The sequence below is a fragment of the Dreissena polymorpha genome, chromosome 8 (assembly GCF_020536995.1).
Source record: "Dreissena polymorpha isolate Duluth1 chromosome 8, UMN_Dpol_1.0, whole genome shotgun sequence".
In the NCBI taxonomy this organism is placed as follows: domain Eukaryota; kingdom Metazoa; phylum Mollusca; class Bivalvia; order Myida; family Dreissenidae; genus Dreissena; species Dreissena polymorpha.
The window spans coordinates 34,891,351-34,917,247 of NC_068362.1; the positions used below are offsets into that span (position 1 = coordinate 34,891,351).

General features: G+C 35.0%; 2 protein-coding genes across 10 annotated transcripts in view; both read left to right on the forward strand.

The window, feature by feature from the left end:
* The window catches only part of LOC127841625 (short-chain collagen C4-like), a 139,694-nt gene extending 128,811 nt beyond the window's left edge, over window positions 1-10,883 (forward strand). For 2 of the 9 annotated variants that reach the window (XM_052370594.1, XM_052370593.1), the window contains exons 2-4: window positions 7,424-7,505; window positions 9,008-9,231; window positions 9,704-10,883. In XM_052370594.1, coding sequence (XP_052226554.1) covers window positions 9,018-9,231; window positions 9,704-10,314 — 825 coding nt within the window. In that variant the 5' untranslated portion in view covers window positions 7,424-7,505; window positions 9,008-9,017 and the 3' untranslated portion in view covers window positions 10,315-10,883. Of the gene's footprint in view, window positions 1-7,265; window positions 7,506-9,007; window positions 9,232-9,703 lie in introns of those variants that run through there. The other 7 variants (XM_052370598.1, XM_052370597.1, XM_052370600.1 and 4 more) reach the window with 5 other exon arrangements.
* A 149-nt stretch (window positions 10,884-11,032) lies between these two features.
* The window catches only part of LOC127841626 (paired box protein Pax-7-like), a 21,382-nt gene continuing 6,517 nt past the window's right edge, over window positions 11,033-25,897 (forward strand). The window contains exons 1-2 of the mRNA XM_052370602.1: window positions 11,033-12,668; window positions 20,740-21,267. Of these exons, the coding sequence (XP_052226562.1) occupies window positions 12,533-12,668; window positions 20,740-21,267 (664 nt within the window). The 5' untranslated portion in view covers window positions 11,033-12,532. The remainder of the gene's footprint in view (window positions 12,669-20,739; window positions 21,268-25,897) is intronic.

Below are 25,897 nucleotides of genomic sequence, written 5' to 3' on the forward strand. Positions count from 1 at the left end.
GTTTGTAGCGTTTCTATAAACTTCGTAAAGTTACGTTTACCGTATTTTTGCACGTAAAGTTACGTGTGCTCAAAGGCTCACGTAACTCAGTAATTTAGCGTAAATACGGCGGCGTATGCACCGATACTTCGGAGAACCGAACGTAGACTACGAAATCTACGAGCGCAACATCATTCTAGTTGATTTAAACCTTTATCTATATTAAGATCTTGGTAGGGCATGGAAAGATACTGTAACGGAAATCCTGCGTTGATTGTGCAGGATCTATTGTGTACGATTGTGGATTGGAGTTTTGCTAAAAGAAGAAATTTTACATGTTTGAATCGATTGTTGTTATGATTTGTTCGATTTTCCTTTTGACAATTCATTCAACTTTCGTTTTGAACAAGGCTTTATCCATCACAAGACGCCAAGTTGAACTCAACGAATGTGACGTTTGCTGAGTGATAGAATTGATTCATTGTAAACATGGGTAAAAGTATACTTTTTCTGTAAGAATTATGTATTAGAATTGTATAATCTACGTTTTTGTAAATAGTTGCATTTATAGTATACTGCTGTGTCAATGAATGACAATTATACAGTAGTCTGTGCTAATATAAATTCAATTAATTTTAGCACAGATTACTGTATAATTGTCATTCATTGACACAGCAGTATAATATAAATGCAACTTTTTACAAAAACGTAGATTACTGTATACAATTTTAATTGATATTTCAACAGCGCTTCTTATAAATGTGTATACGGTTGTCACTTTATTGTTGAATTTGGCACATTTACAGTTTAAGCAGAAGTTCTGCATCAAGATCCATTTCTTGGGAAATAATATCATGCATATATCATTTTGTCAAAACTGCGTAAAATAAAATATACTGTAGAGACTTAAGTTACAATCTGTCGACATGTTAGCTCAGTTCAGTTAGATTGGTATTTGTCAGCTCTGGTACTACAATTGTATTTATTTCAGGTGTGTGGCTTTAAATACTCAAACCTTCATTGTTTTCGACTGTGTGCTTATGGATTAATTAAATGTTTGAGCAGCATAACGCCTGCATAATATCATAAGACAAAACATGTGCATAGCTGTCTTTTTGTAAGATTTGTTTTATATTGAAAACAATAATAAAGTTTCATTTTTGTGCCGATATAATTTGCATATATATTTAATTAGTTGTAAATATATGCCATAACTAATGAATATTAAGAATCACTCGCTCGAATCATGTTTCAAAATAAGGTTATACAATTCAAGTGTCTGTTGTTTCTTTGGCATTTAATGCTTAATGCATTTAATTTTAAATAAAATACTTTACGTGAAGCTGCTATTTTATTTAAAAAATATTTTAATTAATGAATGACACGCTAAAGTTCCTAAGATATGTACTGCTTACGACGAGTACTTGTCAAACAAATTCAAACAAAATCCTCCCTTGATATATTTGTTTTAATTTAAATAGATCAAATAAAAGAAATTGCCAGTACCGATAAATAAAATCTAGAACACCCCAGTAAAGTCTCACCGAATATCGTATTTCTTCAACAAGTGGCAATACAAGTGCAATACATTTAAGGTTTTAATAAACTACTCAAACGTTAAGAACTTTCGCAAATATCACTGTTGATTTATTGACATACAGTTTAATAATGCCAAGCATTTCTTAAGTAGCCTTACCCTACGGAGTTTGTATTCGACTGTTGACTAAAGTAGATCAATAAGAACGCCGACTGCATATGGCCGAGTGTATTTAAATCAATATTAGAACACAAATGGATGGGGGATATCAAATCATCATCATCATCATCATCATCATCATCATCATCATCATCATCATCATCATTATCATCACCATCATCATCATCATAGTCATCAAATTGCTTTGACCATTCCAGGCTTACCACATTAAATATATCTGACAAATCCACTGACATTTCAAAACAGTCCCAAACGGCCAAACCTAACCAAACCAACTGGCCATAACCATTCCGTAAAACCATGTTAGACTGTTACGAATGTTAGCTTCATGTTCTGTACGACTTTGGGCGAGTTTTCACTTGCCTTAAAGTGGACGAGCTGGTCGTTTAAGGACGACATTTGCTCGAGTTCTATTCAACATTGACACGAACATTTACACGAGCTCAGTCAATATATATATTTATATATTCCTTATATTAGTATATCAATCGCAGATATAATAACTGACTTCGAGAATTATCGAGTGTAGACGATTCTGCACGAGTTTATAAGCATATGTCGTTCGCGATTTCCAGCCCCCCCCCCCCCCCAAATGCACACCAAAGTCGAGTTATGCCCTAGAATGCCAACAGAAAGCTAGATTCTACGGGACGTGAAGACATGCAGAAGATGTGTATTCGAGAGTGCACGATTGTCATGAGACGTGCCCTCGCTACGTATACGATAGGCGTCGACAATATTGAACGATTTAAAATTATCACCGCTTCTTGGCGAGTTCGAGCAACAGAAGAATACAACACTGCGACATAGAACGACGAGTGGGCAGATTCACACGTAACAATGCAAGTTCTGGCGATGTACATTGACTTCACATCACGATCATCAGAGATCAGACAGACAGACGAACGGACGGTCGGGGGACAGACGGACGGACGGACAGACAGACAGACAGACAGACAGACAGACAGACTTTTTATTCCAGACTTGTACATAGTATATAGTATGGGCCTGTATTCACCAACCGATTCTTAGACTTAAGAATAAAGAATAGACTTAGAACCAAGAAAAATGTATTCAGTGTTTGAATATATACAAGCCTCCACTGGTGATTATGTCATTAACAAAATGTTCTACATGAAGAATAATATAGATAGAGATGTTTACTGCAGAGTTTGACTCAAAATTTAAGAAATTCTTGAATGTTCTACTTTAAAGAATTTTCTTTATTCTTAGACTTAAGCCTAAGAATTGTTTGGTGAATACGGGCCCTGAACACATACATTTACACAGAAAATGTAAATATTATAAGAAGTTATCATTTCCGTATCGTAAAATCAACAGTTAGGAATTATGTGTTAAGTTTACATTAATGACGATACCATTTTTGTAGTAGAGATGAGCAAATATTGAATATATTGAATATACATTTGAATTTACAAAATAGATGTATACAGACGTGACTGAACACCTCAAAACGACCACAATACGCAGTTACACACGGGTGAACGGTAAAACTTGTATATGCACCATTCAGTTTCTCATTTGCAGTGGGCTTATTTGGCGAATGTAAGAAAGTTCGGTTATTGAAACTATTTCCAGTGGTAAAAGACATTTATTATTTCAATTTGTACAGGGTAGCAATTCAAATTGATTGCTATTATATTGTTTTATCTTAAATTGTGTTCGCCGAAGAAGTAGTAGTAATATGTCTTTTTAATGGAATTAGCTATAACAAATAACATATATATATAATTTCGGACTAGTACTTAAAAGTTCCCTGGGTACTCTTATGTATGCTACAATATACCCTGGGTACAGAAAATATACTTAAACATATCCAGGAATACTTAGGCTAAATCTGCTGTTGTTGGCTCTATTTTAAAATTAATAATGTTTCCGTTTACATTGTGTGAAATAACCTCCGCGATGATATTATCGAAACTCGTACTCAAAAAAGCATATTGAGTAAGGTTTTGTTCAAAGAGGATTTTGTTTCGTATTCAGAAGTGCGTTTGATGACATCAAATTTTAGGCAGGAATAAAATTCCGTACCCAGGGTACATTGAAGTGTACTTTAAAGTACCCCGGGTACTTTTAAGTAGTACGAGACCAACAATGACCAATCAAGCTTCAGTTGTTTAAGCGCTGCAATTATTAACTGGAAGTAAAGGTCAAAGCTCACACACTTGGTTAACTTTGCGCAATGGTTATTGTAACAACTAAAACTTAAGCTATCTGAATATTAATAATGGATAATTTTAAAGTAGGTTTGAAAAGTTTTCACTGTTTAAGTAAATTTACTGAAAACATGTATTGAAATGTACCAAATATGTCATTTTATACAAAAACTGTCAAAACACTATGACTTTTAAACCAATGAGATTTGTTTTTGGTAAGTTACAGTTGTAAGATGCTCAAAGTTGTATTTTTAGCGAGGCTGTTTTCGGACAGAGAAAACTCGAGCTATTGTCATAGCCAGCTAGTTGTCCAACGTCCGCCCGTCCGCTGTAGGCAATGTGCTAAAACCTTAATATTTGGCTCTAAAATCAAAATGCTTCCACCTTCAACTTTGAAACTTCATATGTAGATGCACTTTGATGAGTTCTAAACGCCACACCCATTTTGGGTCACTAGGTTATAGGTCAATGTCACTGTGAGCTTTACAAAAAAGGAAAATTCTGACAAGCTTTCACAGCCCAGCGTTTTTTTACCAATCCATGCATTTATTTAAATATTGAACAAAAAAAATAATATAATTATAAATGTGAAGAAGCATACTTTATGATAATTGCAAATGCCTATTGTCTCAAATTAATAGAAGCATTCATGGACAATGTTAATTTATCACAGAAAAAAGATTCTCATTTTAAATGAGTTTATGAGTAAAAATGTGTTGTTGTTTTTTTTAATATTTTGCACACAAGTTTAAATATAAACATGGTAAAAACATGATGTTGATTGTTATAAAATTATCTAGAAGTGCGACAAGTGAATACAAGCTACCGAGTTTGTTAATTCTTCTAAAACTATACTGTACTACTGTACATTATCATTGATCAGTAAATGAAATGTTAAAAAATACTACCTTCTTTACAGAGGCCATTGCTGATGTTCTTCTCATTATAGGACATTCCATTTGTAATTCACTGACGCACTAAACATAATCAAAGAAACCCTTCCAGTAAATTGAATTTCAGTCAGGAAACTCCTTGATTATGTTTCTGTAAATTCAGATGTGTAAGCTACAATACACATGCCTGTCTTCTCAGTATTATCCATCCATTTTTTCCAGTTTGCTCCAGCAATTCCAGTTTGAAATATATCTGACTAACCTTCGTAAAAGATTTGCTTCAGTAAGAATCATCTCTTCTGTTTTAACAAAGAGCATATCCAGCACAACAAAGAATGGACACACTTATAAAGTATAAATGTATAAATATTAAGTATACCGAAAGTTTGTTAGAGAAAGCAAATTAAATCTACTTCATGAATTTCTTCAAATGTTCTCTATAAGGTCCGCGCAATCACCAGACTTCTGTTTAGAGATTATTCAAACATAGCAACTAAGTTTAACGCTACGTTCGGTTTATAAAACGCACTTACGCATTCAGAAAAGCGTACGTAACTTTATACGTACGTACATTTTCGTCCGTAAAGTTACGCATTGTACCAGAAACGGGCCCAGGTCACATCTTTGAACGAGAGCGCCGATGGCGTTGAAAGCATAGTTGCAAGATACAGGGAAGGTGCTGCTGAAGTAAATGTTTAGGTCAAAATATACTTAATAGTTTCCTTATATGTTTCAATGTAAAAGCGACAAATTTGAGCGAAAATAAATAAATCGATTTTAGCAATAAAAAAGATATTTCATGTTCAAACCAAAAAAGAATTCGACTCAAATCAAAATCGACTGTTTTTGCACCTTCTTTTTTCGGCCGTTTTCTAGTGGATTGTAACCTTTTGCAGTACCATTTTTTACTTTAACCTCTAACTTTATCCTATTTCAGGTATTTAATAGTGAACACCTATGCTTACCCTATCAATATCTCCAAACGATAAAACCAGAACAACAGTCTTAAGTGTATAACATGCCTTCGAGGAAAATATGATGATTTGTTTAGACAGGGACCTATACAGTTTAGGTCCCTGGTTTAGAGAGAACCTTCATGACTCGATTATTCATGACTCGATTATTTAGTTTATTGTAACCTAAACAATTTCTGACATCACGAGTCGCCTCCCTTGTTGGTTCATGCTACCAAAATGTTCTATTTTTAGAAACGGGAATTCCAAATCGTGACGAATGTGAATGGTTACAAAATGACATAACTATGAAAATAAATACGTAGAATTACATTATTTCACGCATGCAACAATCCGTTTGCTTTTCCGACTTGATACATTAACGGCATTCCATTTAATATTTTACAGACACAACACTCGCCCAGAATTTGCGCGAATCCATTAAATTCGATGCCACATTTAAACCGTTAGCTCTACTCGTAACGTTAATTTCTGGCTCAAAGTAAATCATTTTAATTTCAATTAACACATCTCTATTACTTTCAAACTCTACTTCATTAAATCCATAGAAAGGCAGGTCAGAATCCATGTCATAAATCAGAAAACATACTCCGCTATTTTTTACACATTTACAAAGAATGAACGTGCTTTATGCCCCACTTCCTGTTGAGAATATGTTAATTTCTATTTATGATTAACCAATGAAGTTCTACATATCCTTAAACCAGGGCCCTAATGAATTTGACCTCTCCCAGAACAGTAAACAAAGGAAATAGAAAGTAGGTGTGAGATCACTATCAACCAGAACAGAATCGTTTTACGAACGAAATTTGTTTTAGTTTCTTAGAAGGTTTTTTCACGTAAAACGGTCTTAGAAAAATTCACTAAAAACGGTGTCAGCAATATTCTTGGAAGAAAACTTTAGAAAAACGTTTCTTAATAAAAAAAAATGTTAGAATTACCATATTCTATATTGAATTAATATTTCGTCTGATTTTTTATCAGGTAAGGCTTCATAATGGTCAATCGTTCCATGTCGGTTTTCGAAATGTAGCTCTAACATAAGCATAGTTGCGTAACCGCAACTATGCTAAAAACCTGTTAACCTCTCTTAAACCACACTTATGACTAAATCTTAACAAAACTCGTTTGTTAAAATCTGGGTCACGTGTGTGTAAACACTAAGTCAACAGGGCAGGTTTCGGACACTGGTTTACATCAAACGTACGTGAGCGCTTCAGGGAAATGATAGCTATATTACTTTGGTATTCCTGGTCGGGATTTTGCTTATTTTTGCTTCATTTTATCCTATTCGCGAAATTAAGTCTGTAAAACAGTGTTTGGAAGACAGATTTCTGACATAGAACATTATTGTTAAGTGTAAAACGGCTTATGTTCAGTAAATGAACACAACTAAAACTTGTTTAGTCGACCCACATATCTTATTTATTTGGATATTTCTGAAAACCAACAACTCCTTTTTTGTGGCCTAACTGGTCACCGATTTTGTAGTTTAACATTCGCATTACACTGTCCTACAAACATGCTCCAAAATGTAATCCGTTATGAGGCAGACTATACCGTTACTCATACCAGAGACGTAGGTGCATGTGAGGTCGATGAGTCATCTTCTGATAAACCCAACTTCTTTGGAAATCCAGATTTTGGCTTGTGATTTGACACTGTTTAGTCTTTTAATGTTAGGTACGTGGAGTAGATGCATTAAACTTAATATTTTGGTATATTTCTTAATAATATTATATCGAGTGTGAAGTTGTAAAACAAGGTAAGTAATGAATATTTATTTAAATGAACACATTTAAAATAAATGCATTTGATTTCTCATCATAAAGTTTTTAATTATTAGCATGAAAATTATAAGTCTAATTTTAATAATAACTTCACAACTACTTTTTAAAACAGTAAAATAGTCGTGTTCTGAGAAAACTGGGCTTAATGAATGTGCGTAAAGTGTCGTCCCAAATTAGCCTGTGCAGTCCGCTAATCATGCTAATCAGGGACGACACTTTCCGCTGTTATGACTGTTCGTTTAAATGAAGTCTCTTCTGAGCAAAATCCGATTTAGGCGGAAAGTGTCGTCCCTGCTTAGCCTGTGCGGACTGCACATGTATTATGTCCAGCTTTCTCAGAACGCGACTCATTTACTTTTATGAAACATACTTTCATGTACCGACATCTTTCAGCTCGATGTGTACGTTAAATTATAGTTCAATTTTAGTTAACGCTTTTTGTTTGCAATTATGTGAATAGAATCATTTAAATAATTAAATAGTCGTAAAATAATATCCCTTTAGTACGGTGGCATAGAGGTGACATTCACTCCTCTTTTTTAAAATTGCACTCCTCTTTTTTTCTATCTCGTGGCCACGACTTACTAATTCGTGGCCACGAGTTAGCTATGTCGTGGCCACGAGATAGAAAAAAGAGGAGTGCAAAACTAAATAAAAGAGGAGTGCAATTAAAAAATGAGCGGTGCAGTAAATAAAGGAAGGGTGCATTAAACAAAAGAAGAGAGAATTTCGAGATCTCGAGATCCCAACTTAGCTTACTCGTGGTCACGAGTTAGTCAGCCAATCAAACACTATCTTGTGCCCTCAAAATAATCAGCCAATGAAAACGTCCTAAAGGCAAGGCTCTTATATAACATGACATACTACTATTAGTACTACCTACTATTACTACTAATACTGCTGCTGTTACTGTGTTACTTAGTCGTGGCCACGAGATAGAGAAAAGAGGAGTGCAATTATATAAATAAAAGAGGAGTGAATGTCACCTCTATGCCACCGTACTTTAGCCAGTGTATGTTGGTTTGACTTTTATACAGTTTGTTATAAACACGCAGACAGTGGGTATATTGGTATCGCTCGGTTGGTCGGTATGTTTGTCCTCCAACGTTTTTTGTTTAACGAAATACCGGTCCGTAAATGTTTCTCGGGCAATTCAATTTAAATTTTGAATGTCAGCATTGTAAAATTCAAATTTTAGGACTGTAGTGTCTTTTAATTGACTCTGGTAAAAAAGTGTTTTAAATTCTTTACATTTACATATAATATCTTAATAAATAAGAAGTTTTGTTACGTTTATTTCTTTTTCTGTGTATATTTATAAAGGTAACTCAATTTGTTATCGCACATATTAAAGTAGTTAATATGGAATTAATATTGGTTCCATATTATGCAAATTTTAAAAGATTGCTTTGTGTAAACTCTATATCCTATATGCATGAAGATCATGTCATTTAATGTTTTTGCATTTAACTTTAAGATTGTCGAAAATGATTCGGGCATGTCCATGGATCCTGAGTGTGATGTTCCTTATTCAAAATGGCTGTACTTCCGGTTCCGCGCGCGAACCGGCATGCTCGAGATTCCATTACGAGGAACAATTATTGGAGAAAATGATCCGCGCGGAGATACACGTTGAAAGTGTTGATAAAAAGCTTCAACAGTACTTGGCAGAGAATCTTCAAAGCGGCAAGGAGTTGAAAGGTTATTACCATCTGTATGTTAAGAAATTCACAAAAAAAGTTCAAGACGCACACGAGTATTTAGTGGCAACAATAATTATTATCTTATTATCTTATAATTATAATAAAATTATAAATTATAAAAATATTAATCTTAAAAATAATTATTAGTGTGTATCACGTACATTTATATTGTGCTGAAACTATTAATATAAATGACTTGATTTTTACGAATATTCAAATAGTGGTCTACTATAAGCGTGCCTGATGCATCAATAGTGTTGATAAAAACACGACCTTGATTTGACAAATACACGCCAAACGCGTGTATGAGTAAATAATTAGTTGCAATATCTGACGCTGCTGGAGTGCATTTTCCGTAACAGAATAAACGCTTTAATCTAGACCAGACTTCCTTCTTGAACTCAAATAGCTAGCATTATTAATTCTTATTGATAATAAATATAATGTATAATAAACATGTATTTTTACAGAACTATCTGAAAAGCTGAATCAACTCACTGATGCTATTCGTAAAGCGCGGGAACACAGTGGAACTTCCGGTACAACGTACGTCAGATGGGGCCGGAAATCCTGCCCCACCATCGCAGCGCTAGTTTACGAAGGCTTTACCGCTGGCTCTTACTATGGGCACACCGGGAGCGGCGCAAACTACCTCTGTCTTCCGGCGGAACCCTTGTGGGGCGTTTATGACGACGGCTTCAAAACTCCAGCAATAATATACGGCACCGAATATGAGACTTCGGATTCTCCCGTATTTAATCATCTGCATGAACACGAGGTCCCGTGCGCGGTGTGTCGCGTATCCACCAGCAACGTGTTGATGGTTCCCGGCAGAAACGCCTGCTACACTGGTTGGACGCTTGAGTACGCCGGGTACCTGATGGCGGAGCGTAACAACCACGCATCCAACAAGAATTTCGTCTGCGTTGACGGCGACGCTGAGGTGACCAACTGCAGCAGCGGTGGCAACGAAAACGGCGCCCTTCTTTACGTCGTGGAGAGTAGTTGCAATCCGCTGAAATGTCCACCGTACGTCAGTGGACGCGAGTTGACGTGCGCAGTGTGTTCTTATAAAGAGTAGAAACTTCAATACATTTCAGCTGAAGTCGGAGATAATAACATATTAACGTAAATTAACAAAGCCAATACAATAGTAAAGTCGTTTCATTATTTTATGGTTGTCGCATATATTGCTTAAGTAGCGATTAACCAATTACATGGAACAATGGTTATATTTAGAATAGATTTCTCGAAAAAGTCGTTTAATCTGATAGTATGTAGTAGTATTACGTTACGAATTGTAGCGTATTGACTGCACTTTACGAGTATGTATTTTATTTCGATTTCAAACCAACTATTGGCCACATTTATATGTGTACTGTATTACCATATTGCGTAGCAGCTAACTTTGAATGATCGCTGATACATTTATGGTTTAACATGAATTGTTCTAAGTATGTTCCATCTCAGTTAACTTTTTCTATTTCAATAAATATTAACAAAATGTAATTATGACAAAATATGCAATTAATTTCCTTAAATGTGTAAAAGTGACGAACTCAATATCCGTTGATTGAAGTGTTGTTTATTTAACTGGTGTGTGAATGTTGAACGCTTTTTTTATCGAAAAATTAAAACACAGCAGCTGTATCTTGTTTGACACGGGCTTATCCCCTCTGGAGTTGTGCAAAATATGTATCTTTTCAAAAAAGTGTTTACATTTCTCGTTTAAACAATAATGTTGGCCCTGTTCACAATTTAAATAGTATCAATAAATCCTTATTTGCAATAGTGACAAGCTTTTATTGACCGAAAACAAATTTTTGCTCAAAAAAGCTGTCCAGCATTATTTCTGGCTGTCTTTATGTATATATTGCATCGCCCGCATCGACGATTAATTTTGAAAATGTTTCTGTAGATGTAGGATGCAGACACGGAAAGGCTCCGATGTCTCGTTCATTCATTGTCAGCAATTGATAAACCAGTGACATGTAAAACACACAGACGTTTTGACAAGGCAATGAAATAAATCTGAAAACACTCTAAGTTTTAAAATAAAGGTTTGGTTTGTTTTTTCAAATAGGCCACGGAAGTCCTTTGACAACACATTATGTTGTATTAAGATTTATGTTACTTGTGTACATGTATTTGTTTTTCATAATGTCATATGGATGCAATAGAAATAGTTGTAAGGTCATGTCTTGAACACACCTTGGTAAACCCGAACTAACATAGTATGTAACATCGAGAAAATTGCTGACAACAACAATTGTATTCGCCACAATTGCCGCCATATTACCGCCTGCCTTATGCGGTCATTTATGGGCATTTATTTCTTTATTTTTATTAGACACATCTTTAGCCTCCGTTGAAACCCTTAGCTTTATAGTCCGCGGCTGTTTAACATATTCCAAATATCAAACCGCATCATTGTTACCCATAAATGTTTTACAATCGGATTTCTTCGATATAAAAATGCGTGTTGATGCTCTATAATGGGTAAATCATTTAAATTTCATACCTAACGCGTGGTTCATTAGTGGACCGACTTTTTCAGTGTTAACTTCAAAAGGTTATACAAAGGAAAGCATCTACATAATTTTGTATCGTTTCATATTTTCGCAGTCCGATCGGATTCACCATAGCATTTTTCAAGAACCGTGAAAATTTAAGAGCGCATTAGACAAATTCGCCCGTTGTAAAATGCGATTTGTAAACTCCGCCCACTTTACATGGCAAACGCCGATGGAAACCGATGATAACCGATTAGCGAGCTCGGATGATGTCGATCGGCGTGATTGACAGCCCAGCGCCCGCCCCGTTAAATAATTAAAATTCTCCAGCATCAAATTGAATCAATGATGCCTGTGGCTACGAATTCATGGCAGGGAGGGGATGAATACAGCTTATTTCAAGCGTTTAGTAGCGCACACGGTCACGTGATTTCATTTTAACCAACCGTACTCACGAAATGTCACAGATTTAATAAATCTATTACCGTAAAACTCATTTCTATACGGTGTAATTTAAATTCTGGCAATATATAAACCTGGTGGCCGTTAGAAGACGTAGGAAACATAATACGTCAATGTCAGTCGACGATAAGAGGCTGAGAAGTGATCGCTAATAAATTATGGCCACTTATCGCTATCAGTAATTCTAGCGCTGATTTTATTAGGACTAATTACCGTTTCATAAACTTGTTACCACGGATGATAATGCTAATCACGTTTTAACACCGACTATTGTCGTGATAACTCATTATCAAGAACGGAAACTAGATACTCGTAGACCTATTAATGCATCTGAACACGGCGCAGTCGAAGATCAAAGTGACTTCAAACAGACCGCTAGAGTTGCCGACAAGGATGCTGAATCCGGTGTTTCCATATCACCTCGCCGGTCTCGGGCTAATGACCAGCTTTCCGATTGAAGGTAATTGTTTTCTGATCAGCCGGTATTGTTCTGCTGTTAATGATTGATTAACCCATTTATGCCCAGTGGACTCTCCCATCCTTCTAAATTGGATCAATTAATTTCCAAAATTAGGGGTGTCAAGTATATTTATTTCTATATTTAGAATATTCCATAAAGAAATTCATTTAAGCAAACAGCGCATACCCAGATGAGACGCCGCATTATGCGGCGTCTCATCTGGATCTAGGCTGTTTGCAATGTCCTTTTTTCGGGACGCTAGGCATAAATGGGTTAATCGCTCCTCCGTGTTGACAAAAGGTTTGAATTGCGGTTTCCATTTCTTGTTATATAACAATTTATTTGAAATTTAGCAGTACTGAAATCCATTTTCATATCTGGACCTATGATAAAGCAACTCACATAGTGAGTTGTTTTTTGGAATTATACTTTTCTGAGAAATAATGCAATTATCATGTCGATGTAGGTAAGCTGTACATACAAAGCAAGATACAGGAAACAGTCTGGAAATGTGCCCTCCGATTACTCAAGTCATGCATTTATTTATCACAGACGTAATAATGTTATCCTATTAAACCAGATACAAGTACACTCGGGCACTTTTATCAGTACTCTTATCATTATTATCTGAATGGACGTTATCCCCAACACGTATACCGATGTATCGTATTATAATCACATATTTGAATAAAAAATACAGTTTCCAAAGTTTTGCTTATATATTGATATGTTGACATAGCGCCTAAGACCTTATATGCTATTTAACCCATTTATGCCAAGCGTCTAGAAAAAAAGGCATTGGCAAACAGCGTAGACCCAGGTGAGACGCCGCATCATGCGGCGTCTCATCTGGGTCTGCGCTGTTTGCTGAAGGAATTTCTGTAAGAAATATTCTAAATATAGAAATAAATATATATTAGACATCCCTAATTTTGGAAATAAATTGATCCAATATAGTAGGATGGGAGAGTCCACAAGGCATAAATGGGTTAAATAAAATCCATGTACGAATCGGTTGCTTTTTTCATAAACAAGTAATAGAGACGTAAATAAAGCTGATAAAATTGGTGGTGTATTTTGCACTTTAATACAGCTACACAATAGAAATTGCATGCTGGGAAATTTGTCGTCTACTAAAATGTCGTATGCTGAATTTCAAACATTAGCATTTTTTTAGATTTTTTTCAAAGAATACTATCAGGATAGCAAACAGTTTGGATCAAGATGAGACGCCACGTTGTGTGGCGTCTCATCTGGATCCAAACTGTTTGCAAAGGCCTTCAAAATTCGGTTCCCGCACTGAAAGAGTTAAGTGTTAATTTGATCAGGAATTGCATGCACGGTTGAAAGAAAGATCAACTCTATGCAATATGCATTATCGTCTAGTATACATGCGTAGTTATCAGCGATTCATAAAACACTTACGTTAATAATCACCAAAACATTAAAAATTATACTTGCGCTCAATAACTATTCTCAATAAATTTAATTAATATTAATTCAAGTAAATGATAATCACTGCTTTTGGTGATTATACGTAAGTGTTTAATACTAAATGTTCTAGATACATGTTTTTTGGAATGATACTAGATGTGTACAGATATATATCAACGTTCACTAGCGCTTTCAGGTTTTACTTTGATTGTAAAATACTGACTGACAGCAAATTAGATTGAGTAAAAACGAACATCTTTTAAATCACACTGGAACGATAATTTATTTCCAATAATCCAGACAATATATTGAATCACTGAACACAAATTCGCGTAACATTTTTTGCGCGATTTTTTTTTTAGATTTAACGTTAGGTTATGAAATTTCTGAAAGCCCATTCGGGGTCAAAATTAAGAATCAAAATACATTTTTGGCGGAAAATAGTTTTCGGTGAAAGGAACTTAAACTACATTATACAAAATCCGTTAGATCATTTGTCAAAGTAAAATTATGTTGATGTTATAAATCGAAAAAGTTTGTGTTGGTTTTTATAATGCTGATGCAATATTCGGGAGATATATTAAGGAAATGTTTTATTATTCTAAATGATTGTTTTCATTGAAAAACTTACACTGCGTTAAAGACTTAAATATAAAATGTTTCAATACATATTTGATTTTAAGTTTTCGTTTTGAATTTTCATTTCAACATTTCAGTTCTACAAACGTTTTACATTTAAATGGCGACTTAAAGTATGTTATGTACACATTATTATCTTTACTAATCAAGTATTATATATCAATACAAATGTTCATCGATAAAATGCAACGTGAAGACATATCATGAGACAAATTATATACACATTCTCGTTTCACAACGAGCACAACAACAACAAGTTGATGATGACTCGGCCTATGTTTAACCCTTCGCATGCTGGGAAATTTGTCGTCTGCTAAAATGTTGTCTGCTGAATTTCTATAATTATCATTTTCTTCGATTTTTTTCAAAGAATACTATCAGAATAGCAAACAGTTTGGATCCAGATGAGACGCCACGTTCTGTGGCGTCTCATCTGGATCCAAACTGTTTGCAAAGACCTTCAAAATTCGGTTCCAGCACTGAAAGTTATGTACGATGCCTAATTGTATTGAGATATTGCGCATCTATATTGTAATATTATTATATCATATATTTGTATTAAAATATTATTATATTCATGATCATTTTATATCTCCATTGTATATATGTTCTTTCACGAAAACAGTACATAGTTGCGAATGCTTGGAGAAATCAGTATATACAATTTACTACTACGTTTTTAATCTTAATGGTCAGAGACACCAGAAAATTATGCAAACGTGCCCTTGCGACAGCGTTATACACTATGTGTTTCTCCGCCTTATTAATATTTGTTGATTTCAGAGTTAAATCGTGTTTTATATATCGAATGATCGAAGAATCGTCGACAACGTATTTGTATTATTGATACAAAATAATGTACGGATTTTTATTGGGCGCGATATCACCTTTCAAGGTCCAATTTATGTCCGTACATAATCATTACAAAACAGTAAACAAACCCGATCACATGTTGATAAGCGCAATTACAAATAAATAATCGCTCTGAATGTCTAACTATACGCACCTGTCGATGAGACATTGTCTTGCATATTTTACTGGTATCATACCAGGGCGTGTCAGCACTTGAACAAATACAAAATCCGGCAATCGTTTTTCATCTCTTTTCGGTTAATTTAATTTTATAATTAATGATTTTCATCCGTTTCTTACTGACCATTCGTATAATCGTTGCCGCTAAAACATATTCCTTAACACTGGGTCAAGCTACACCGCTGTCGAGTTTTTCTTTTTTCGAGTTTTTCACATACACATATGATATGTGCATATTTATGTATACGAATACATGTGTTTTAATTGGTTTATAGTTTAACATTTGATTAAACATTTTGTTCGTGCGCTCTCCTTATGATAGTGTGGTTATTGTTTATTAATCTTAATAAAGGATATTTCCAACTAGCGTACTTCAAATAGTGTATTACATAAAATCTGTGTAGTATATTACTTTATATCGGTAACATCGGCCATATAACCAAAAACATGGTTTGTGGAATCAAAGTGGCCAAAGATCCAAGTAATCGATAAAAACAATAGTACATTTTGTAAATTTTGTAAAATAAATACAATATTCAGATTTGTTTTGTAGTTACGCTTATTTACTAGCCTACTAGATGACGATATGCAAAGTACGGAAATTTAAATGTTCTAGTAATTATTTCAATTTCCCGCCAATTGGCTTTGGCTAGCTGACTTGCCATTTTATCCGTTGGGCTTTTAATGTGGAACACACTTTTCACACATAAATTTACCTGTGGAGCGACATAAATCACGTTGAAATGTTCCAACCTGTGAAATTGTGTCATTACCAATTAAGATTTTATTTGATGTGCCCGATTTCCGTGTCGATAAATGAGCGAAAAGTTATCAGAATGAGCGGAAAGTCATCAGAAATTAGAAGAAAGTTATCAAGGCTCTTTCATCTAACCCTCCCACTGTTAGCCAGTTCGGACTTTCGCCGCTAAGGTCACATGCATAGCTTTTGACCACCTTGATAAATTACTTTCTTAACTTTCTAATTGGACGTCTGAATATGGGGGACATTTTTAATGATATTAAGAAAAATGGACGGCCTACGGTGCAAACATTTATTATTTTTAAAGAAGCTTATTGCATTCCTTTGTGGAATTTTTCTGATCACTGACACCATAAAATTATCTTACACTAACTAATTGTAAGGTATTTATTGATATTTTGGTACAAATATTGATACATTGAGTGAGCATTTTGTATTTGAATTTGTATGTGACAATACCATTCTTAGAAGTAAATTTTCGAAAGCTAGAAACTAGAGAAAATATTTGAAAATAACACAAACTGTTTGTACTGTCATCACCAATATTTGAAAACACAAATATCAATACATAGTTTTTGAACGATTATATTGTCTTGACGTCATTAGCTTCACTAACTAAACAAATCTACGCAAAACCCGCAGTGTCCGTTTCCTGAACAGGACTTACAATTAATATCAAAACACGGAGTCTGGTTCACTCTTTGATGATGTCATTTATTGACCCCTTATTAATCAGCGAACGTACCCTGTAGACCTGCCCAGGCGGTATCTGGCGGAATCCAAGTCTAGATCAAATAAGGAACCGGGCGGGGCAGTATGGTACTCAAGCAGCAAACAGGTTGCACCACCCTTTGATTCGACGACAATTAGTGTTTCAATTAATTCGTTGCCCTTTCATTTTTCATATTGTGCTGGTAGTAACGCCATCAATTCGACATCCAGGTCAAGAAAATCAATTTATCACACGCTATACCATGTTTCCCATGTAATACAACCGTTACATATTTTTTTGTATATTACACATATGTAATACAACATTTTAAAGCGTTTTCATTGGCTTATTTTCGTTTATTGACCAATCGCATTTTGTTATTTTGCTGAAATGACGTTGCAACGTCAAATTACGTCACGAAATGTAAACAACATTCGGGATTAATCATTATGTTTGCGTAAATATTTATTTAATTTGCTCAGATAAAAGCATGTGATAAAAAAGATTTGACACTCGTTGTCATATCATACCATATTTTATTAAACTCGTCCAGGAAATTCGTTAGTAAGCTCGCCAAAGGCTCGCTTACTAACAAAATTCCTGAACTCGTTTAATAAAAAATGGTATGCTATGACAACACGTGCAAGATCCTATATGTACGTTATAACCAACATAACCGAATGAGTAGAAGCATGTTACATGTACATATACAATATTAAATGTGCGTGGTCTTTATCAATAATTGAATGACCCATCTATCCATCCATCACCCCGTCCGTCTGTCCGTTCTATCGACATTAATTCAATAATTTGATCATCAATTAAATAGCAAAAAAAAAAGAAAAATAAACTTAAACTTTAATAGCCAATATAGTATATTATATGCATATCTTTAAAAAAAATGCTATTCGCTCAAGTAAGACGAGATTTAAAAAAATCCGCTGTTGGACAAGGGATCAAAGCTTATTTGTACGGCCCCTTTCGAATTTTGACGTAATTCCCCTGATAACAGCGCCCTCCTTCTATTGTTTCACGGTATGCATAATTCATGAGCTCATTTGCATACTAATGAGCCGAAATAGTATTCATTGGCACAACTCAGCAATTTCTAATTCGCGCAAGTGTTGTACCCGGCGACACCCTGTACTTGTAATTGTGAAAATTAATTAGAAACGCAGAATTGACGTATAATTTGGATTTAACATGGAATATTCCAACTATGCTCCCATTGAGCACGATACTTTATTTAAAGGTATGTGAATATGGATATTATGTAGTTATCTACTGTTTGACTTGGTTTGTGAAATATTTTTTGTTTGTTGGTTTTTTATTCAGCGGTTGTTGTTTTTTCACGTGCTTGAATTAACAATATTGTTAAGTTCGAAATAGCTTTACACGTGCGACCTCGTAATTCTATTGACATAATAATAATAACATGAAAAGAATCACGATTTTGTTATATTTATTGTTACATATTACCCCAACTACTTCTCAATGAATTCTTAATCGTTAGATAATTCAATAACCGCGGATGAGAACGAAAACGGGTTATATATCTTCTCATAAACAAGAATTATATTGAAAAATCATTGGATTGAAACATACGCCAACACACTTTGACACATACTACTACTACTCGCTGTGGACCCTAAAAATGCTGAAGTCTTTGTTAATCTAATAGGAAATGTAACTTTATACATGTTTTTTTAATACTTAGCTTGCATAACATGTAAATAAAATTATGCGTGTAAATAAGAGTTTGAATTATTTTTAAATTATGTATTTTTGCCAACGCAAAAATCTTTTTTAATGAGATTTAAACAAAATTAATGTTTCAATAAGATTGGTCATAAATTCATACACATGGTTGGAGAATCTTTTTGGTGGTTGTTTATTGGATAGAGTTATGACGATAATGTGTTCTTTTGTATAAAGATAACAATATAGCGCATATCATTTTTAAAAGCGAAAGTATTCCGGAATTACATGAGCCGTGCTCTGTGAAAATGGGGTTTAATGCATGTGCGTAAAGTGTCGTCCAAAATTAGCCTGTAAAGCCCGCACAGGCAAATCAAGGAAGACACTTTCCGCTTTTATTATATTTTCTGTTTAAAAAGTACCTTCTGGCAAAAATCCAGTTTAAGCAGAAAGTGACGTCCCTGATTAGCCTGTGCCGACTACCCAGGCTAATCTGGGAGGACACTAATCCCCTTTTACACAGATCGAGGCTCATATACAGGTTTTTTTCCATAAGTTCACCGTTATGCATGAAACATTATGTGTTACTGTTATAAGTATGGTGCAGTTTCGAGCGGCTAAAGAAAGGCATATTCTACGTAATTGACCAGTCTTTTTGAAGATCATAAGTAGTTAATGTGTTTTGATATATTTTCAATTATCGGTAGGCGAAATTCTTTGTTATGTTGTACAATTAAGTATCGGTATTAAAAAATATTTTTTGCTAACGACAGTCAATTCAATGTTGTGATTCCCAGCGGCCATGTTAATTAGAACTTTTTAAACAATCCATTATTTTCATCAGCTTCAATTGTATGATTGAGAGGATTTACCTTTTTTTTAAATTAATGTTTCTGTAGTATTCGTTGGTACAGAGAAAAAATCTTTTAACGCGCACTATACGAGTTTCTGTCAAGCAAGATTGAAAGCATTTTCTTTCAATAAGTTTCTGTCAAATATATTTTATTTTAAATGGGTTAAATGCCAATCTAGCAATTGACCATGGTCTATGTTGGCCGATAGATATAAGATGAACTAGATATTGACACTGAATATTCATCATAGATTGATAGTAAGCAGGTTTTGTCTAAAACGGTAGAGCTATTAATAATCGTTGGTCATAAACAATTTACCAGGTAGATACGTATTTGAACGGATGTGAAGTCCTTTAGAAAGTGACATTTAATTAAATACTAAATTCAAGTTTTAAAGGTTTCATTTCAAATTCTTAGATACTGATGAGCAGCAAACAGCATAAAACGTGAACAGAATGCGAGTCACTCGCAGACTGTTCTTTTTATGCTGTTTGCAAATAGCCATTTTCATTTTGCTTCTGAGTGGGAAAGCGTTATTTAATTTACGTTTACTTAGTGCGTTGACCGATCAACGAATTGAAAACAAACACATCGGAAAATGACCGGAAATTTACGAATTGAACACAAACACATCGGAAAATGACCGGTAATCAACAAATTGAACACAAACACATTGGAAAATGACCGGAAATCCACGAATTGAACACACACACACATCTGAAAATGGCCAAGGCGCATTCGTCTGCTAATTTTTAAAAATAATAAATCGATGATAATACGTGTCCATGAAAAAACATTAAAAAAGCACGACAGCCCACGAGTTTTAATAATAATACAGATAAGAAGTTAAATGAAAAAAGTGCCTTATCTATTAATGTCTTCACACACATGCTTCATCTAAATATATTTTTTTATTCAATCAATATTATTAATCTTTTCCAGGCCAAGGACGAGTTAATCAGCTAGGAGGCGTTTTCATCAACGGGAGACCACTTCCGAACCACATCCGGCTGAAGATAGTCGAGCTCGCCGCCCAGGGCGTCCGTCCGTGCGTCATCAGCCGGCAGCTGCGCGTCTCTCACGGCTGCGTTTCCAAGATTCTCCAGCGCTACCAGGAGACAGGAAGCATCCGCCCAGGAGTGATCGGGGGCTCAAAACCGCGCGTCGCAACGCCGGAAGTGGAGCGAAAGATAGAGCAATATAAGAAAGACAACCCGGGGATTTTCAGCTGGGAAATAAGAGATCGGCTGCTCAAGGAAGGACTCTGCGACCGGAGCACGGTACCCAGCGTGAGCTCCATCAGTCGCGTGCTGAGGGCCAAGTTCAACATCAAGGACTCGGATGGGGATTCCGGTAGTGAGGGACTGGAGGACAGCGACGGCGAGCATGGGGAGGCGCGAGGGAACAGTCACAACATCGAGGGCATCTTGGGGGAATCGAAGCTGGACAAGCGCGACGAACCTGAAGATGGTATGTGTTGTTGTTGCATGTGGTTTTGCCTTTTTATTTTTTAAATAAATAACAATTATAACGTTCATTCAGTAATACATGTTTATTCGAGCCACACTTAAAGATTATGTCAGGCGTTGCTTCTGTTTCAAAAGCAGAATATATCCACCTTGTACAATTAATATGATGTCAATGTTTAATCTATACAACCTTTTTTAATATGCGGGTAGGGCACTTTTTATTAATATATAAAAAATATCTAGTTGGAAAAAAATCGATTTCAAATTCAAAAGAAGGTGACATATATTAAGGTTACAACTTTCTGTTTGAATGGTGATCGAACTTGACAATCTAATAAAAGTGCAGATAAAATGATTCGTAGACGTAGTTTCTGACAGACGCGCCGAATATTTTGGATTCACTTAATTTACCTGATTTAATTTACAAAACCACAAAATTCACCAAGCCGATTTGAGACATTCTGGTCCGTGGATGCGTTAAATCGGTCCACCATTTCATCTTAGTCCCATCGCTCCTCAATTAGGAAAGACCAATCTGGCAATTAAGTGAACACCTTACAAAACGTTCATTGGTAACTGCAATTAGTAGCAACCAGATGGAACCTTACCGGTCGCGTTTGAAGTGCTGACGGTGCACAAGCGGCACCCGTAGGGGTGTGCGACAATTAGCAGACACTTGTTGAAGCGAAATTAGTGCTTGAACGAATAACCGATAAGCGCAGCAGTAAAATCTTGCTGTTGTCCTATACATCAAAACTACAATCATTGCCTTATTGTGTTGTTAAATAAGTTTTACATGGGCTTATTATTTAAGAAAAACTGTCCGAGTTTTCGGTGTCGATCGGCAACATTTATTTTGAGTTATGATGCGAAGAAATGAAACACCGAAGCTGTTTGCCCGACTAATTTTGATAAAAGATCTATGAATTAAAATTATGTATTGATAGATCTTTGTTTTAATCCACATATAAGAGCGACACATAATTGTTCTTTCGCTGATCAGCTATTGAACTACTACTAAATACGTCAAAAAAGATCCATTTGTACACGATTTCTTTTCTTTCTTTAATGAACATGAAAAATTATAGTTAAGGAACTGGGCTATTTTTGCGACGCTAATAATGTTTCACAGATCAATACATTGAAATATCGATGCCTTACAATAAATGTAACAATACAATTAAATACACATAGAATGCTTAAGAAATATAAAAAATTTATCGTCATCATTGTAACGTAACAATTTGTAGGAATAACGTGCGTTCATTAATATATATATCAAAAAATGTTTCTTCGGCGTTTCAAAAGTAATATTATGGGCATTTTTAACTGTCATATTGAGCTGAAAAGAATTAACAGGTCAAAAGAATTAGTTAAAATGTGGTAACTTACCAATTATCTGCAACTCATCTTGCTACCAGTTGTTTATAAAAAATATATATTATTTTCGATTTTTTACATGACTCACCCAGTCCTCTAAGCCGAAATTATCCGTTAAACAAAATTGTGTCTTTGTGTCGTATGAACGAATCTGCATTAAAACTACATTTAGACTCACATCGTACATCGAATCATTTCTTTCGTAAGTTGTCAAACCGAAAGTACGGTTGATATTCAATTCAATTATTTTTCTCTTTCCGGGATCTTGTTTAAGTATGTTGATGCTGCATTAACAAATATAAGTGTATATGAAGTGAAAACACCAACTAATAAACAACGGTTGCGATAGACACCTATATACTTTTAGATGCCCATAATATCAATTTAAAAAAATGGGCGCTTCATGCGTGTAAACATAAATTGAAAGGATTAAGACTTTCGCTGATGTGGATTTCAATGAATATTTCGCGTTGCCTTTTTTATCGCATTTACAAATATCAACAATTTATTTTATTTCGTTACGATTTAAATTCTCCTCACACTATGCTGCTGATAAGGGACTGAAGATTTTAAAAGGAGCGCAGCATTTTAATTTTCTCCAAAATTAGCTATTTTGTAGCGGAATTTCAAATGTCAAACGCCGCATTAAATGCTCTGCGATGTTACGCGAAAATACACAAGGGGTAAGCGCTTCGGGGTTCAAACCTTTCAAGGGTCCTTAAGATTATTTCTGTAATCACGCGATGTGGTACTTCTCGCGTGACACAAGACTTGATGTATCGTGTGCGAATTACGTCACGAGATTTTGTTTTCGCAAAAGAATCAATTTTACTCTTCATTTCATTGTCAAATTTGATGAGCCTCGGACGGTTGAAAGCTAAATCAACTGTGAAAGGTTTTGTTTGCGTTTAGTTACAAGTTGTTTAGTCAAATGATCACATGAATGGGAATTATCTGTCTCGATAGGAAACTTTGACCTCATAAGTGCGGGTAAGGCAGGGGGGCGTGTGGCAAATCAATTATCTAAGAAACGAAATAAGGAAACAACGTATAATAGTTATTGAATGTAACCCTTCAATACACATTTTTCACGTTGGGAAAAATAAGAAAGAAGAATAATGTTCGTGTAATGCTGATAAAAAATTACTTTGACGTTTATAAAATGTATATTCATATGTATTATTATTTAAATTATTTATATTATTCTTTGCTACCCTTAATCTTTATCTAGTGTAACCCATATATCCTTTTGAAGCGGCATTTTCATGCAAAATGTTTATCCGACTAACTATAAAAATTATAGATACATCGACTTATATTCAAATATATACTCATGTGTGTGTGTATCAGAGTTTATTTACAGGTCCTACTGGCCTCTTCACGAGGTCTTTGTAGCTCGACCTGAATATATACTCATAACAACATTACAAGTATAAATAGCATGACGTCAACACCGAGAACCATGCTATTTTGCTTATATGTGCAGCGTACACTCCATAATTAATTTTGATGCTAAGATTGATTTGAAATTATGTTTGAAAAAAATAATTATAATTTTAGTTAAGACTTAAACAACGGAATTGTCAATTTAATCTAATATTTTTGCGAGGCTGGACACGCGTGTATCAATGCATGTTGGCATTGATACCAAAATAAGTACCTAGGTAATAATTGTCAAATTAGTTTGGGCAAATTGTTTCTAAGATGTCTTCGAGATAACGAATATCTAGCCGGACAGGTTTTAGAAGTCGCTTGTCAGATAGCGATCTTCGTTTACGACATTATCTAAACGTTACGGAGCGAACGTTAAAAAGTCATGTATTCTGTTACAAAATTATGTGAAGTCTACTAATCGTGCGAAGATCACGTGAATGTTCAACACATTCTTATCAAAACAGAAATATCTTATTCCAGTTGACATGAAGATTTCAAATGATCCGCCCCCTTCCAGGTAAACTCCGCCCTCTTAACAACCGCTCGATTAGATGCTTGCAATACGAAGAAATATACCCCAATAAATAATGTTATCACATAAATTGACCATATTGTGTACATTGTGTTTTGTGGTTTTAATATAATAAATGTTACAAGAGTTGCCTTTGTATTAGGTGTTGTTATTGGCGGAATATAATTTAAGGGTCCAACAATGGGAGGGTAGTATTATATGCTTATAGAAGTAGTGTAGTAGTAGTAGAAATACAGAACCATTTGGACAATTGATGTACGTACGAAAGTTAAGTGCCTCATCGTCATTGTCGTACTAATTATCGTTATAAAAATCGCAATAATAATACTTATCATCCTCCAAATAATCGCCATCAGCATAAGAAGTATTGTCATTAGTATCATCAACATCATCATTTTGAAGCGGCAATAACGATATTATCAGCAGCAGGAAGATGATCATTAGAATCGCCATAAACAGGTGCCAATGAGCCGCGCTCTTTGAAAAGGGGGCTTTATGCATGTTCGTAAAGTGCCGTCTCAGATTAGCCTGTGCAGTCCGCACAAGCTAATCAGGGACGAGACTTTCCGCTTTTATGATTTTTTTCGTTTAAAGAAAGTCTATTCTTAGCAATAAACAGTTTACGCGGAAAGTGTCGTCCCTGATTAGCCTATGCGGACTGCACAGGCTAATCTGAGACGACACTTTTCGCACATGCTTTAAACCCCATTTTCACAGAGCGCGGCCCATATGTTTATGTATCTAATTAAACTTAATACCATAACAGCATCGACTTCAACAATCTTTTAATATATTAGGTAAAAACCACATTTGTGGCGTATTTTTTAAATACGTCAAGTTTAAACTTCGTCAAGTATTATATGACACTGCAGTTTTGAAGAGCTGTCAGGTTGGCCGTCTCTGTCATACTTCATTGATCTTTGCACCAACATTATTCTCATGTAAAACAGGGGTTCACATCTCAGCGGGTCGACCTCAAGCTTCTTTCACTGAACAGATTTGTCAAACAGTTGACAAAGTCCACGTCTTCTTATACGTGTGCGGGTGACAAAAAGAAGCAAACAAGTAGGGCGAGATTTTTTTGTTATATGTTCCCTATAAAATAAGAATCTCCATATCAAACCCGCTGAGCTCGGCGAGGATGTGTCAAGGGTCCGGCTAATGCCGCGATTCCGGGGTCAAACCTTTACTGTCATACCTGACATACAGGTGGCTCGAATGTTAATTGGGTCCACGGTGATTTTTTTAACTTTGCAAGTTTTTCTAAAAAAAAAAAAAATTATAC